The sequence below is a fragment of the Delphinus delphis genome, chromosome 11, assembly GCF_949987515.2.
Source record: "Delphinus delphis chromosome 11, mDelDel1.2, whole genome shotgun sequence".
Lineage (NCBI taxonomy): Eukaryota > Metazoa > Chordata > Mammalia > Artiodactyla > Delphinidae > Delphinus > Delphinus delphis.
This window is the reverse complement of record NC_082693.1, coordinates 36,580,888-36,596,530: the sequence shown is the minus strand read 5'-3', so window position 1 is coordinate 36,596,530 and position 15,643 is coordinate 36,580,888. Positions and strand designations below refer to the sequence as shown.

General features: G+C 35.7%; 1 protein-coding gene across 6 annotated transcripts in view; it reads left to right on the top strand.

Moving 5' to 3' along the window:
• The window catches only part of SCAF11 (SR-related CTD associated factor 11), a 71,344-nt gene extending 56,519 nt beyond the window's left edge, over window positions 1–14,825 (top strand). For 2 of the 6 annotated variants that reach the window (XM_060024625.1, XM_060024624.1), the window contains 9 exons: window positions 3,879–3,937; window positions 4,190–4,299; window positions 5,269–5,370; window positions 7,142–7,251; window positions 7,899–10,601; window positions 11,675–12,021; window positions 13,047–13,265; window positions 13,633–13,752; window positions 14,033–14,825. In XM_060024625.1, the coding sequence (XP_059880608.1) occupies window positions 3,879–3,937; window positions 4,190–4,299; window positions 5,269–5,370; window positions 7,142–7,251; window positions 7,899–10,601; window positions 11,675–12,021; window positions 13,047–13,265; window positions 13,633–13,752; window positions 14,033–14,179 (3,917 nt within the window). In that variant the 3' untranslated portion in view covers window positions 14,180–14,825. The remainder of the gene's footprint in view (window positions 1–3,878; window positions 3,938–4,189; window positions 4,300–5,268; window positions 5,371–7,141; window positions 7,252–7,898; window positions 10,602–11,674; window positions 12,022–13,046; window positions 13,266–13,632; window positions 13,753–14,032) is intronic. The other 4 variants (XM_060024628.1, XM_060024626.1, XM_060024630.1 and 1 more) reach the window with 4 other exon arrangements.
• Window positions 14,826–15,643: the final 818 nt, after the last annotated feature.

The following is a 15,643-nucleotide window of genomic DNA, read 5'->3' as shown; positions in this document are numbered from 1 at the left end:
ATAAAAATTTAAAGCCAGAAAGATAAGAGAACTAGAGAGGAGGGACAGCAGATAAGAAATGTCCATAAAGTAGAAGCTTGAAAATGGTTGTTTGAGGTGAATGGTAAACTGTCTTAGCAGAAAGCTGAAGCCCAAACCTTTCATGGAGAGAGTGGGGTTAAGAATCAAATCAGTTCATGTACCATAGAACCTTAGTCTTGGGTCTGGGGGCCTCTATTATCTCTGAAAGCAGGTATATGCAGTTGTGCTGAAAAACAGAATTGGTTAAATTTTTTTAAAGGAGAAGTATATCCTGCAGATTACTGGCCAGTGTAGGGGAAGGAGTCTATGCAGGCAAAGACTGGAGGCTTACTCTTTAGAATGAGTGGTTGAACTAGATTAAACTGTAGCACACATGGGAGTAGAGGAAACAACAGTAAAGAAAGGGAAATTAAGTCAGATGTTGAGGCCTCTAGTTCTCTACCCATGATCATTTCCCAAAGCACTTGCAATCTTGCTTGTTCCCAAAGTGGGAGATAGAAGGTATCTTCCAGGATACTGTCTTGCCTAAAGGACTTGGAGATACTGCCATTTGGGTGTGTCTGAATGAAGCAGGCAGATCTGTGCTTGATCACCTTACAGTGAAAGCCATTGAAAGGTACTGACCACCCATCCACATCATCTTCAATCAGCATTTTAGTGTCCCGCAAACAATCAAGGATCACCAGAGATTTGAGGGAACCTCCAATATAATAGAGATCAATAAAGAGACAAAGGAAAGGAACCTGATAGAAACCCAGTGCTGGGAAACAGGGAACTACTTGAAAATTAATATCCTCAGAGATAAGATAAGGGATATTTCATCAGTGAGACAAGAAAAGACTAAAAAAAGAAAACTTTTGGAAATTTAGAATATTATAGTAGAAGTTTAAAATATTGAACGGAAGTGGAAGATGAGCTTAGAAACCTCAGAAAGTGGGACAGAAGTCAAAGAGGTGATAGGGTATTAGTTCATGAGGTTCCAGTACTGAGTACTAAAATTCCAGAAAGAAAAAATAAAAGGGAGAAATTTATCAAGAAAAATACAACAAAAGAAAATTTCCCAGAATAGTAGAGTATGAGTATCCAGATAATTAATCTAATACCTAGTAAATGAGGAAAGAACTATACTAAGTGCTTTATAAAATCCTAGAACTCTGCATATAACAATATTTGAAGAGCTTCTAGAGAGAGAAAATAGACCATGTGTAAAAGAATGTTGTCAGCAACAACAGATGGAGCAGTGGAGCACTGCCTTGAAAATTCTGGGGAAAACAATTACTAACCTAGAAAATTCTGTACACTACCAAACCATCAGTCAAGTGTTAGGGCAAAATAAAGACATTCTCAAATACATAAGAGCTCAAAAATTCATTCTCACACATCCTCTCTTATAATTATACTGGAGGATATGTATGTGTCACTTAATGAGAAAGTAAACAAAGGAACAATGTGAGATTCAGAAAATGAGTTCCTAAAAGAAACAGAGAAAGGAGAAAAATAATAAAATGAGTTTTGACCCAGGAAGAAAGGGTATCGTGACAATGATGGAGGATAGTCTCAGAATGACGGTTGAACAGCAGCGTTTAGAGAGTTGTCAGTTCAGATTGGAGCAAGACAAAAGAAGAGTATTTCCAAGAGAGTGGGGAGCAAACTTGATGGATGAATTGATGTATTTGAGTGTATTAAGAGGAGATTTTTACTTTTGTTGTAGAGTTAGCTAAGTTAATGATAGATAATATAATTAAAGAAAAAAGAAAACAAAGCAGTCATTATCCCTAGGAGAAGCAAGAAGTTGTGCAAGAAAAGTAATCGTAATTCAGTACATGGTTCAGCCGAGAATGTCTGTATAGTTATAATTATGTAATATTGCTTATGTCCAATGTTGATATATCAAAAGAACATTAGGGTAGAGGAGCAGAAGTCTTTACCTTCTATAGAAAAAAAAATTGGAAAATATCTGAAACCAAAAAAATCAAGGTAGAGTAAGCATGTTATTTAGAAATAAAGAGGTGAAATATGAGAGGAGACAGCTAAAGGATTTGATGAGTGCTTTGGTGGAGCTGAAATCAGGAGTGGGGATTGCTGTAGTTTTTTTTTTTTTAATAAGTTTAGAAATGCTGTTTGACTTCTTGAAGTATGTACATGCATTACTTTGATAAAAATTAAATGAAAAGATGTATCACTGCTGTCCAAAGGATAGATTAGTAGAATGAACTTGTGAAATGGTCTCTAGGAAACCACAGTTTAGATAAATCCACCATTGGAGCTGCTCATAATCACCTGAGAATTACCCAGAAATATGTGAAATAGCTTTTGGATGAGATTTTCATACTTAGCATTGGCCAGAAAACTAACAGTTCTTCCCACAGAGAGCATTTCATCTGTGGTGGCTTCTTGACATAGGCTTCCAAGTGAAGGAATGCTGTGTCAGCAGTACGTACTTACTCAGTATTGAGTGAATGAAACCTGAATGAGAACAACTTAGCACCCTTTGGGCGTAAAAAATACTGTGTAGCTACAACACAGCAATTCTCAGTCTAGTTGAAGGAAATTGTTATTTCTAAGAATGTGGCTGGGTACCTATCACACATTTTTATTCCTGGCTTCTTTAACCACTTGAAAAAGTCAGTATCATCTTTTAAATATACATCAAAGGGTAGGAAAATAAGTTCCTGGAACTCATCCAGCACCCCTCTCCCCAGCATGAAATTTCATTTGTTACAGCAGTTCTGGGTGGGACATGTGTGAAGGATGGATAATGGCATGAAACCATACAGCTGTTATGTAGTAACTTAAAAGGAAATTAGTATGTTATTAAGTAGAGAGTAGACTGTTACCAACTGGACTGACAGAAGAAACCCAAAATACTTACAATCTTGCAGTGGCAGGAAACAGGCCTCCCAGTCAGTCAGGTTGATTTACTTTGAACAGAGTTAGTAGGGCCTTTGTGAGACAAGTTTGGCTGGAGATTGAAAGAACAGTTGTTGATTGTACTGTAAACTTTTCCCAGAGTTCTGAGGAGAGAGCAGTGGCAGTACCAGCAGCAGTTTATTGCAGACAAGTGTATTGATAGGTAGAGATGACTAATAACATAGGTTTGATGATAAAGAAAACCAAGAGCAGTAATCTATAAAGATGTTAACACAATTTTTGTGGTTAGCAGAAACTATTCCTCCTTTATCTCCCTTAACTTGGAAGTATGTATCCATAGAAATAAATTTTCAGATGGGACAGGTAAAACCAAAAAATAAGTCGTAAGCAATACAACCAAAAACGTTGCCATAGCAGAAAGCTGTTTTAATCAACACTTCTACTTTTCCTAATTCTATAAAGTTTGAGGAGGAAGGGGGAGGGTACTTAATTGAAATTGGTGACCGTGGCCAAATGGTAATTTATGGTTGACAAGGGCTGATGGCCCCAGTTCCCCTGGTCAGCTTCTACTTGAGGTGAGTTAACAGTACCTGTTGTTTAGGTCATAACTTGAAAGGATATATTAAGTGCATTATTGATATTAAATAATTTGACTTCTTTTATATGCTTTTCATTATAGGACGGTTTAAGTTTGCACATGGTGCCAGAAAATATTGACTAGAATTTTAATACTTAATGCTCCGAGCATAGCAATTTTACATGCTTCACTAGTTCTCTGTATTGCGCCCTCTTATATTTTCCTTTTGTCTGTGGCTTAACAAGATAAAATTAGCATTAAAAAAAATTTTATCAATGCAAGTACTGCTATTTTAAATACAACTTGTCTACACATTTTAACCTTCTCTTGTCAATATGCCAGTATCAATACTCGTTTAAAACCTTTTAAAATAAAAATTAAGGCAAGATCTTTTTGTGTCTTTGTACAGGAAACTCTAAACACAGTGAAATGGGAGGAAAAGAAAATGCAATAATAAAGACAAATAAGGTTTGTTGAAATAAAGAAAAATATTTTTCTTAGATTAATAACAGTTTATTATTGTTTTGGTACATAACTCTAGTGCCTCATGTATATCAAAATATTTAAATATAACTATTGGGTGGGCCAAAAAGTTCATTCGGGTTTTTCAGTACGATTTAACAGAAAAACCTAAATGAACTTTTTGGCTAACCCAATATTACCTACCTATTATGGAAAGATTTTGTTTGCTGTAACACCAACCTCTCTTTACTTTTCTAGCCTCAAAGATCAAATCCGTGTACAAATCAGTGCTTCAGAAATTTTTTCTCCAATATCTTCTCTTCTAGTAGTCACACTGGGGAATCTGCTTTTACCAGTACAGCTTACTGGTTAGTATTTTCTGCTTTTAATTTATGCTTTTTATATTTGATATTTTAGTTATTAAAGTTAACTTTTGGTAGAAATTTAAACTTGGCTCAACAAACATTATGAAAGCACCTTGTTTTATGTTCTTGTTTCTTTTGGCAAATAAAGGGAAACCTGTTACTTTGTGACCCTCTGTTATGCAGTGACTGCCTATGCTAGTGGTCTTCCTTTTCCTTAATAATAAATTTAGTTGTTCTACACAAGGTTTTTATGTGACAGAGAAGTAGGCTAGTTGTTAAATGATGAGGGAAGTACCTAATAAAGCAGAACACTTTCAGAGTAGACTCAGTCATCTTTGAATCCTTTAGTAACTGGCATTATAGATCGTGAGTAGATATTTGTGGAATTTGAAGATTAAGTTGGAGTTTTAAAATCCCATGGAGTTGGTTGAATGAACGAGACAGATTAAGATTGTGATTTAATTTTAGAGGTTGGCAAGTTACCCAAAGAAAACAATTACATCCGAGTAGCCTTTTGAAAAACCGAACTGTACCCATTTTTGGTTACAAAAATAACCATGCCTTCCTTTACTTTCTTCTTTCGTCTTACACTTAGCTTCAGGTGGCAACTATTGCACCTAGAATTCTGGCTGGAACTGCTTGCTGCAACTTTGGTTCATGGGATAGAAGTAGTGTTGCTTTTTTCTCTCAATAATAAGGCTATTCGTCTGAATTGACTTTTTAAAAATTCTGTCAAGATAGAAATTCAAGTGTTATTTTTATGAATCAGATTAGTACAATTTAGATTTATAATATAAAAAATTTAGGAATGAGTTCATTTTGAAAGTTTTTAAATAGAAAAATGTTCTTTTTTTAAAAAATGTGATTTATAATGCTAGGTATAAAAACTTCTGCTATTTATGGTATAACTCAGTTGTTATTCTGAACTTAAATATTTGGAATTCTGATGAGGGTCTAAAATTTATCTTTTAGTACAGAATTTATAGAAGTCAATGAAATCAGTGCGTTGATTAGGCAGAAGAGACAGGAACTGGAATTGTCATGGTTTCCTGATACATTACCTGGAATTGGAAGGTAAAAAAAAAATTGTTTACTAAAGTGTCTGCATGCTAACATGTGCATAAGATATCATTAATAAGGCACCAGAGGTATCTTATTCAATGGGTATGTTTCTAAGAAAGTTTTGTTTAATTCAACTTTGGTGTTTCAGTTGCCTAATGAAAAGCCCCTATTTAAAGAACCCCTTGAAAAGTAAAGAATATTTTATTTATTTGTTTAATAAATGTAGATATTTGATTACTTTAACAGGGAGAGCACCCAAATGATAAGATTCATTATTAGTAATAGCATTCAGATCTTCCATCCTTCTTCTGTCTTTTCCTCCATTCCAGTCTTCCCTGTGTGCTATTAGCTGAAGCACTGATTTTATCATGACACTTCCCATCTCCACAGTGTTATTCTAAATCACTACTTGATCAAGTCCCTACTTTGCCCTGACATTCATGACTTTCTATAATCTAGCCCTTTCTCTCTTAGTTTTTTCTGAAGCTATTAACACATTGGTAGGTACACGATGTATACTTAAATCAGGTTCCTATGTAAAGACCAAGTTCCTTGCCAGAGTTTTATATTCATTCCTGTAACATACTGTAACTTTTAGATATCACTGTAATACAGTTCTGCGAAGGGCCTTCACCCTCTAGGAATAACAGTGGAACATAAGTAAAATTAGAAAGTCCAGATATGTATAATATGAAACCTTAGAGCTGTTTTCTTTGTACATGTGCAAGTTGCACATTGTTCTTCAAGCTTCTTTCCTCCTACTCCAGAATCTCACCTTCGACTGGGTGAGATAGTCTTTTGTTATGAGACCTGACTGAACAAAATATGAATCAGAGTAGGAAGAAGCTGAGGGTGGATTGGTTGTGAGTGAAGAAACTTTGGCGTCTTAGCAGGTCCATAGAGACCCTGGGAACCTTGAAGAGCCGTCATCCTCAGATTGAGGGATTTTAGAATATAACATAGCAATAGACATCAGGTGGTTTTTTTCCTTTTTAAAAATGTATTTATTTTGATGTTTTTGGCCTTGATATATGCTGTAAAAACATAAAGAAGTCTAATAAAGAATGTGATAAACATCCATAATGTTTATCACATTCAAAATTCAAGTGATGTAGTTTTACTTTCAGTTTTTGTTACTTTTTTTAAATGTATGAACTGATTCCCCTTTGACCTTGATAATTTCTTTAAAGCCTGATTTGATTAACTCGACTAAATTATCTCTTTGGTTGCCTGGAAGTGGAGGGGGGCTGGAGCAAGGGGCATGAAGGAGCTTTCTGGGATGGCGGAAATGTTCTGTTTCTTGTTTGGGGTGGAGGTTATACAGGTGTATACATTGGTCAAAAGTCATCATACTGTGAACTTAAAATCTGTGCATTTCATTTGTGTATTTTATTTATCTGCATTTTATTATCCAAATTTATTATTTTTTAGAGTGGTGGGAAGAAAAGGCTAAAAAATTTTTGACAAAGTCTTGCATTAACTTCTTTAAACAAGAAACAACTGTTATGTATTAAGTTGCCTTTGATCTCCCTTTGCTATTAATTTATCAAAAAACATGCTTTTAAAAGGTTTTCTGTTTTGTTTTTGTTTTTTGCAGCCAGTTGGTAACCATCTTTGAACAATGAGTAACCTTGAGCTTACATTTTTAGCTATTTGGCAAAAAATAATTTAAGCACCCTGTATTTTAATGTCGCTAACCTGATTTGGAAAATTAGTACCTTTAAATTGCTGGTTTAATTTTTAAACCATTTAAACAAAAATGTCTTTTTTTTTGAATTTTCAGAATTAGTTTTATACCCTGGAATATTGAAACAGAAGTGCTTCCTCTCATCTCCTCCTCTGTGTTGCCAAGAACTATTTTTCCAACAAGTACCATATCTTTAGAAAATTTTGGTAAAGTTTTTGAAATTCTTTCTAGTTTAAAAAAAGTTATTAGCCTCTTTCAGTCTCATAAAAAGAATGAGTGTTGATGACTTAGAAAAAGTGTAAAATAAGGTATAGATAGTAAGTCCTAGATATTTCTATAAATATTTGTACAGTGACTTGACTTTAAAATTGTCCCAACTAGAAAATTCCTTTTAAGAAATTACAGCTTCATGACTTTGAGGAACTGATTAGAAGTCTCCTTTCTATTTAGGGCTTCAATGTTCAAACCATAGATCTTTAAAGTAATATCTCCTATTAATTATGAACAAATAGTTTGAGTCTTTACTATTTGTGGATAGCTGTTGTCTCTTGCTTTTGCCTAGTGATTCATTAAGCAAATGGCAGTTATCAGACGAAACATATTTTCTTTTGTTGTTTTCCCTATAAAATTGCCCACATGGATTCAAATCTTGGGATAACTCATTTTAGTAGCACTAAAAAATTGGTATTACTCAGGTGTCAGTAGCTATGCATTTATTTATAATTTGATTCACAAGTATATTTTGTTTCACTCTGTTATAGATGTCTATTTTATGCTAAAATAAGCTTAAGCCAAACTATTATCATTTTTTGAAACATACACTTTTTACTTTTTAAAAAACATGTATTATTAGGTACTTCTTGCAAAGGATATGCATTAGCACATACTCAAGAAGGAGAAGAGAAGAAGCAAACTTCTGGTACCTCAAACACCAGAGGATCAAGACGAAAACCAGCAGCAACACCTCCTACAAGGAGATCTACACGTAACACGAGAGCTGAACCAGTCAGTCAGTCTCAGAGGTCCCCAGTATCAAATAATTCTGGGTGTGATGCCCCAGATAGTAATAATCCATCTGTAAGTGTTTCCTCTTCAGGTGAGTCAGAAAAGCAAACAAGGCAGGCTCCAAAACGGAAGTCTGTAAGAAGAGGAAGAAAACTACCTTTACTGAAGAAGAAACTTCGGAGCTCTGTACCTCCCCCTGAAAAATCATCTTCCAGTGATTCAGTAGATGAAGAAATAGTAGAATCTGACATACCACCTGTGTTAGAGAAAGAACATCAATCAGATGTAGAAAGTAGTAACACTGTGCAGATAAATGTAGAAAATGAGTCTGCTAATGGCTTGAGAAGTTGCGGTGAGCCAGTAGAAGAAAGTGAGGAACATGGTGAGACCCATGATACAGAGGAAAGAGTAGAATCTGTATATTCTGAATCTGGTACCCAAGATCCTCCTGTGCTAGTTGGAGAGGAGGAGGAAATTCAAAAAGTTGAGAATACAGGTATAGAGGCTAATATGTTATGTCTGGAAAGTGAGATTTCTAAGAATACTTCTGAAAAAGGAGGTGACCCATTGGAAAATCAAGACCAAATAGCTTTACCTTCAGAATCAGAAGTAAAAGCTGATGGATGTACAGATCATCTTCCAAATGATTTTCTTACATGTTCAGGATCTGAAATCGAAGTACACCAACCTATATCAAGCCTAGGTGAGATCCCTGAGAATGCAGAGTCAGCGGTTAATGAAGACAACTTTATGGGGAGTCCTATAGTAAAAATTATTGATCATAAAGATTCTACAGTAAAAACAGAACATCTTATTGACAGCCCCAAATTAGAATCTTCTGAGGGTGGAATTATACAAACAGTGGACAAAAAATCTATTGAGAGCTCAGAGGTTCATTTGCTTGGGCATGTTGAAAATGAAGATATAGAAATAATTGCAACATGTGATACTTCAGGGAATGAAAATTTCAATAGTATTCAAGACTCTGAAAACAATTTATTAAAAAAAAATCTTAACACCAAATTGGACAAATCTTTCGAAGAAAAGACTGAATCTCTGGTTGAACATCCCAGATCTACAGAATTGCCTAAAACACATGTTGCACTGATTCAGAAGCATTTTAGTGAGGACAATAATGAAATGATACCTATGGAATGTGATTCATTTTGCAGTGACCAGAATGAATCTGAACTCGAACCGTCTGTAAGTGCTGATGCTAAACAATTGAATGAAAATTCTGTGGAGCACAGTTCCCAAAAGAATATGTCATCTTCTGGTCCTTCAAATGAAAAGGTTGAAACTGTGTCTCAGCCATCTGAAATCCCAATAGATACGATAGATAAAGCCAAGAAGCCTCGTACTCGAAGATCTAGATTTCATTCTCCATCTACAACTTGGTCTCCCAACAAAGACACTGCACGAGAAAAGAAGCGGTCTCAGTCTCCATCTCCCAAAAGAGAAACTGGAAAAGAAAGCAGGAAGTCTCGATCACCATCTCCCAAGAAAGAATCTGCAAGAGGACGGAGAAAATCTCGTTCTCAGTCCCCAAAAAAGGACCCACGAGAAAGGAGGAAATCTCAGTCTCGATCTCCAAAAAGAGATAGCACTAGGGAAGGCAAAAGATCTGAATCACTCTCCCCAAAAAGAGACACTTCTAGAGAGAACAGAAGATCTCAGTCAAGACTGAAAGATTCCTCCCCAAGAGAAAAATCCAGGTCCCGGAGCAGAGAAAGAGAAAGTGATAGAGATGGGCCAAAGAGAGATCGAGATAGAGAAAGGAGAACCAGAAGGTGGTCTCGGTCCAGATCTCGTTCTAGGTCACCATCAAGATCTAGAACAAAAAGTAAGAGTTCATCATTTGGTAGAAATGACAGAGTCAGTTATTCTCCTCGATGGAAGGAAAGATGGGCAAACGATGGTTGGAGATGTCCACGAGGAAATGATCGATACAGAAAGAATGACTCAGAGAAACAGAATGAAAATACAAGAAAAGAAAAAAATGACATCAGTCCAGATGCTGATGATTCAGATTCTGCTGACAAACATAGAAATGACTGTCCCAGTTGGGTAACAGAAAAAATAAATTCTGGGCCTGATCCGAGGACCAGAAATCCAGAAAAGTTAAAAGATTCTCATTGGGAAGAAAATAGAAATGAAAATGCAGGGAATTCTTGGAATAAAAACTTTGGTTCAGGTTGGATGTCGAACCGTGGTAGAGGTAACCGTGGCAGAGGCGCTTACAGAGGTGGTTTTGCCTACACAGATCAAAATGAAAACAGGTGGCAAAACCGAAAACCCCTCTCAGGGAATTCAAATAGTTCAGGGAATGAGACTTTCAAGTTTGTGGAACAGCAGCCCTATAAACGGAAAAGTGAGCAAGAGTTCTCATTTGATACACCGGCAGATAGGTCGGGGTGGACATCTGCATCTAGCTGGGCTGTGAGAAAGACTCTGCCAGCAGATGTACAAAACTACTATTCACGACGAGGGAGGAATTCTGCAGGTCCACAGTCTGCATGGATGAGGCAAGAGGAGGAAACAACTGAACAGGGTAACATGCTTATTTACCAACACTTTTATTTGAAGAAAGAGATTATAAATTTAATACCTTATTTATATGAGTTGAAATAATCCCTATTTATAGTTTTATGTTAAAGTGAATCCCAGTTATTTACAAGTCACTTTGTATTGTATAATAGATATACACTTCAATATTTATTTTCTTTTTCCACCCCATGCCTGCCCCAGACCTTGCCAAAGACATAAATATTTTAAGTATAATTTGCTACAGTAGAAGAATTTGAGATAGTCCTATGCAGGATTTAAATTCTGTTTCATTTATATCAGATGTGTGCACTTGAAATTTTTTTTTTAACGTTTTATTTGAATTCTATTTATTTATTTATTTATTTATTTATGGCTCTGTTGGGTCTTCGTTTCTGTGCGAGGGCTTTCTCTAGTTGCAGCGAGCAGGGGCCACCCTTCATCGTGGTGCACGGGCCTGTCACTGTCGTGGCCTCTCTTGTTGTGGAGCACAGGCTCCAGATGCGCAGGCTCAGTAGTTGTGGCTCACGGGCCTAATTGCTCCACGGCATGTGGGATCTTCCCAGACCAGGCCTCGAACCTGTGTTCCCTGCATTGGCAGGCAGATTCTCAACCACTGTGCCACCAGGGAAGCCCTGCACTTGAAATTTTTTTTATCGTTTCCCTATAAATAAGTCACTCTGCTAAAGAAAGATTTATCTTTCCTTGACTTTTCTTGGGAACATTGCAAGAAAAACTGTTGCAGATTTTTAAAAAGTGATTAACCTTCTAATTTAGTAATCTTAAATTTTATGTGATTATTTCTTTAACTAAGAAGTTTCTTGAGCTACTGATTCTTTGTGAGTGTTGACCGATGTTATTGTGTGAAGTTATGCTTTAAAATAATTTTAGTTGAATGTTTCCTTTCAGTTAGAAAATCAGCTCACGTTATTTAGGAATGACAGGATTAAACTGAATAATTGGGTATTGGTTTAGGCGTTCTGTTAATTGCTATTTTATTGTAACCAGTGGTTCTTTGTTTCTCTGGCTAAAGAAATTTGTAACATGAATTTTTTTCATAAGCCTTTTTTCTTTTGATAGATTCTAACCTAAAAGACCAAACAAACCAACAAGGTGATGGTTCTCAGCTACCTATAAATATGATGCAACCACAAATGAATGTAATGCAGCAACAAATGAATGCACAACACCAGCCTATGAATATCTTCCCATATCCAGTGGGTGTTCATGCTCCTTTGATGAATCTCCAGCGCAATCCGTTTAACATTCATCCTCAGCTGCCCTTGCATCTGCACACAGGAGTACCTCTCATGCAGGTAGCTGCTCCCACCAGTGTATCTCAGGGACCACCACCACCACCACCCCCTCCCCCTCCATCCCAGCAAGTCAGCTACATTGCTTCACAGCCAGATGGAAAGCAATTGCAGGTATGTTTTCAGCAACTCAAGTTTAATCAACATAGCCATTGTAAACATTTAGCTGTTAGGGACAGATGTTCAAGAAAGGGCTTCCTGGCTGGATATCCATACACAGTGACTTACTCGGTTAGGTTTATGGTAAACCTTCATAACCCCCTTTTCACTGTCCTTCCCCAAACCTCCCACTCCCAAATGAGAAAATGAACTGAATGCATAGTATCAAATCTGAGCTACATACAGGCTGTTGCTGATACCCAAACAGGTTTCTTGGTCAGGTTAAAAAGACCAAAATTATGCGCCAAACTAGAATCAAGTGGTGGACACTTTCCCTGATTTATTGGACTTTCAGGGGGTGGGAACTTGTTGTGATTGGGTACTGTGATAAACCTTGTACTGTTTTGTTCAAACACCAGATAAAGCTGTTCATCGTCCATTACCCTCTGTGTTTCATTTTCATGAATTTACCATGTGGAAAAAAGTGCCTCTGAGGCACTTCTTAAATATAGAAAAATTTCAATAATAATCTATAAACATTGTGTTGATTATAGTTTCATGTCTACATCTCAGAAATTCTAGAATCCTGACAGCAAGAGTTGGAAGAGCAGGGGAGTGGGAATTTGGGATCTTGTATCTTTTTCTGCTGTCAACTTACTGCAAGTCATTTGACTTCACTGTCTCACTTTCCTCCATCTTTGAAGGGGGGGCATCTACTCTCAAGAGCCTTGTAGGAAAGATACTGTTATTAATGCTGCTCTGCTTCTTGTTGGTTTTAGTGTTGCTGTCAGAACATTACAATACATATATATTTTTTAAAAGTCATCATGAAATATTTAAATGGGGCTCTGTTGAAGAATGTTACTCATTTTTCTTCAGAGTCCTTTAGATATAAATGACCTGAAATATGCATTTCCCTTAAGTACTTAGGTATTGGATTGCTTTGATTTTTTTTTTTTTGATGTTATTTCTAATAGGTGACTAAAAGACTTCTATTGAGTACAAGTAATTCATTAACTGATGATAACTCTTTAAAACAGGGTATTCCTAGTGCTTCTCATGTAAGTAATAACATGAGTACACCAGTCTTGCCTGCTCCGACAGCAGCCCCAGGAAATATGGGAACAGTTCAGGGACCAAGTTCTGGTAATACTTCGTCATCAAGTCACAGCAGAGCTTCTAATGCTGCTGTAAAATTGGCAGAAAGCAAAGTAAGTGTTACAGTGGAAGCCAGCGCAGATAGCTCGAAGACAGACAAGGCAAGTTCAAAGTTGAGAGCAACTTACATGATTCTGTATATGATAAAGATGAAAAAATAACAGCTTTCTATTGTATAAGTGGTGAAGGGAATTTATTGTTGATAGTCTTAAATTCCAATATTATTTAAAGGGTTCTGTCTGAATATGTTGGTGCCAATTGAATTACTGGTAGTATTTCATATTTATTTTTAGAAGTGTTTGGTATGTGTTAGTAAATAACTATTTTGTATTTATAACACTAATATTTGAATAGTTCCTTGCAATAATGTAAATGTAAATGTAAATGTTTCAATTTTATATTTTTAAAGAATTTTTTTTGAAAGTACGTGATTGGGCAAATAATAATTATACATTTTCCTCTTATCAGAAATTGCAAATTCAAGAAAAAGCAGCACAGGAGGTAAAATTGGCCATTAAGCCATTTTATCAAAATAAAGATATCACCAAGGAAGAATATAAAGAGATTGTGCGGAAAGCGGTAGATAAAGTAAGTTATAGCTTTAGTGGAGTTATGTACATATTGTTTTGAACATGCCTGTTTTAATAAAGGAATGCTTAATTAAATTAATTAAAATAGTAAGAGGTAGCTTCTACCATTCTTGTCTGTTTTTTTACCTTTTGAGATAACGAAACGTGTACCCAACAGGAGATAATGAAACATTAAAAAATGTCTGGTTATCTCTTTGGCATATTTGTTTTTCATAAAGCTATTTTCCTTTAATCTGTTTAAGTATGAGAAAAATATTCCCCCTTCTTTTTTTTTATAGGTTTGTCATAGTAAGAGTGGAGAAGTAAATTCTACTAAAGTGGCAAATCTGGTTAAAGCCTATGTAGACAAATACAAATATTCACGGAAGGGAAGCCAAAAGAAAACTCTGGAAGAACCTGTGTCTGCTGATAAAAACATAGGCTGAAGTGGGGAGCACTATAAAGGACACTATCAAGATACCTGCAAAGTGCAATTTCAACATGTACCTTTAATGGAAAATCATACGTAACTGTGATTGAAATTTGGTTTTGATAAAATTATTTTTTTTAATGTAGGATATAATGTTTTGCTCTAAATAAATATAGTTCTGCACCGCAACTTCTATATCTTTTCCTCCCTTCCACCCCCCCCCCAAAAAAAAAACAAATTCAAGGGAAAGTAAAGGGGTTAAAGGAATGTGCATTTTTACAAGGACTGTGTTATATTGTGGATACTGGAAGAAGATGTACAGCTCTTTGATTTGAACAGTGGAGTGCATAAATGAACTTCTGAGTGCACTGGTTTTGGAAGAGATATATATAGTACATTTATTCTGTCAGGCTAAAAATAAAGTATGATCTTTATGATTTTTCTCTCTAATTATACAAAGATAAATAATGTATTACCATGAAAAATATTTCTAATAACAGAACATACCAATTGCAGGGTTCCTACTGTGTATTTTTAAAGCACACATCTGAGTAAATTGCTTAGATAGAAAACAAATTATCACACGAGTAAAATTCAGTGTTCAAAACTTTAGAACACTGTTCACCTGTTGTATCACCAAATAAAGGTTATGCTGCTTGGTTTTCTTTTGTGCCTTTTTTTCCCCCAGTTGAGATGAAGCAATTTGATTTGCTAGATTTACAACTTCGGCAGTCTAAGCTCTGTTGAATTTAGAAGACCTGTTTGGAGAAAGTGTTGACTTTGTAAAAATTATGTTCTTCCATAACATCTTCTACTTATCAGAGATGGTATATTGATTGTGCCAATTGGAGAATTGCTTTTAAGTAGTGACCCTCCCTTCCCTGTGGCTACGGTAGAATCATGACATTTGCTTCAGTGGCTTTCAGATTGTTGCTCATCTGACTAATCACTAATGAAATTCTTCTCGCATTTTAGAAATCTCCAAAGGCTTTACAGTGAATAAAGTGTTAATTTGGTGACCATTTGGTGGCCATTAACCATGTTGCAAAATTCTAGATATTAAAACCGGTGTTTTGGAAAAAGGAGAGGAATTAAATAATGGAGTCTTGGTTAGGCTTTCAGGGACTAGAGATTGGTTTTTTTTTTAGTACTATTTTTATTAAAGGTAAGTTTAAAATGTTCTAGCCTTATCATTTTATTTGGCATCTTGGAAGAAAAAATGGATTATTTCCATGATAAACTGTTTCATTCCAGTAACAGTTTTCAATAGATACCAAATGATTGGAAGGCACTTCAGATAAGATCTTATGGCACAAAGATGGATCTGTGCCTCAGTGAGACAGACTGACCCTTGTTCTAGCTAAATAGTGAAAGCAATACTCTTTAGGACTGTGCTTTTCTGAAGTAAAGATTATCTGTTTCTCAATTTTATGTGTATAATACTTTCCTGGTGCTAGCTTTGATAGGCGAATTTTGAAAT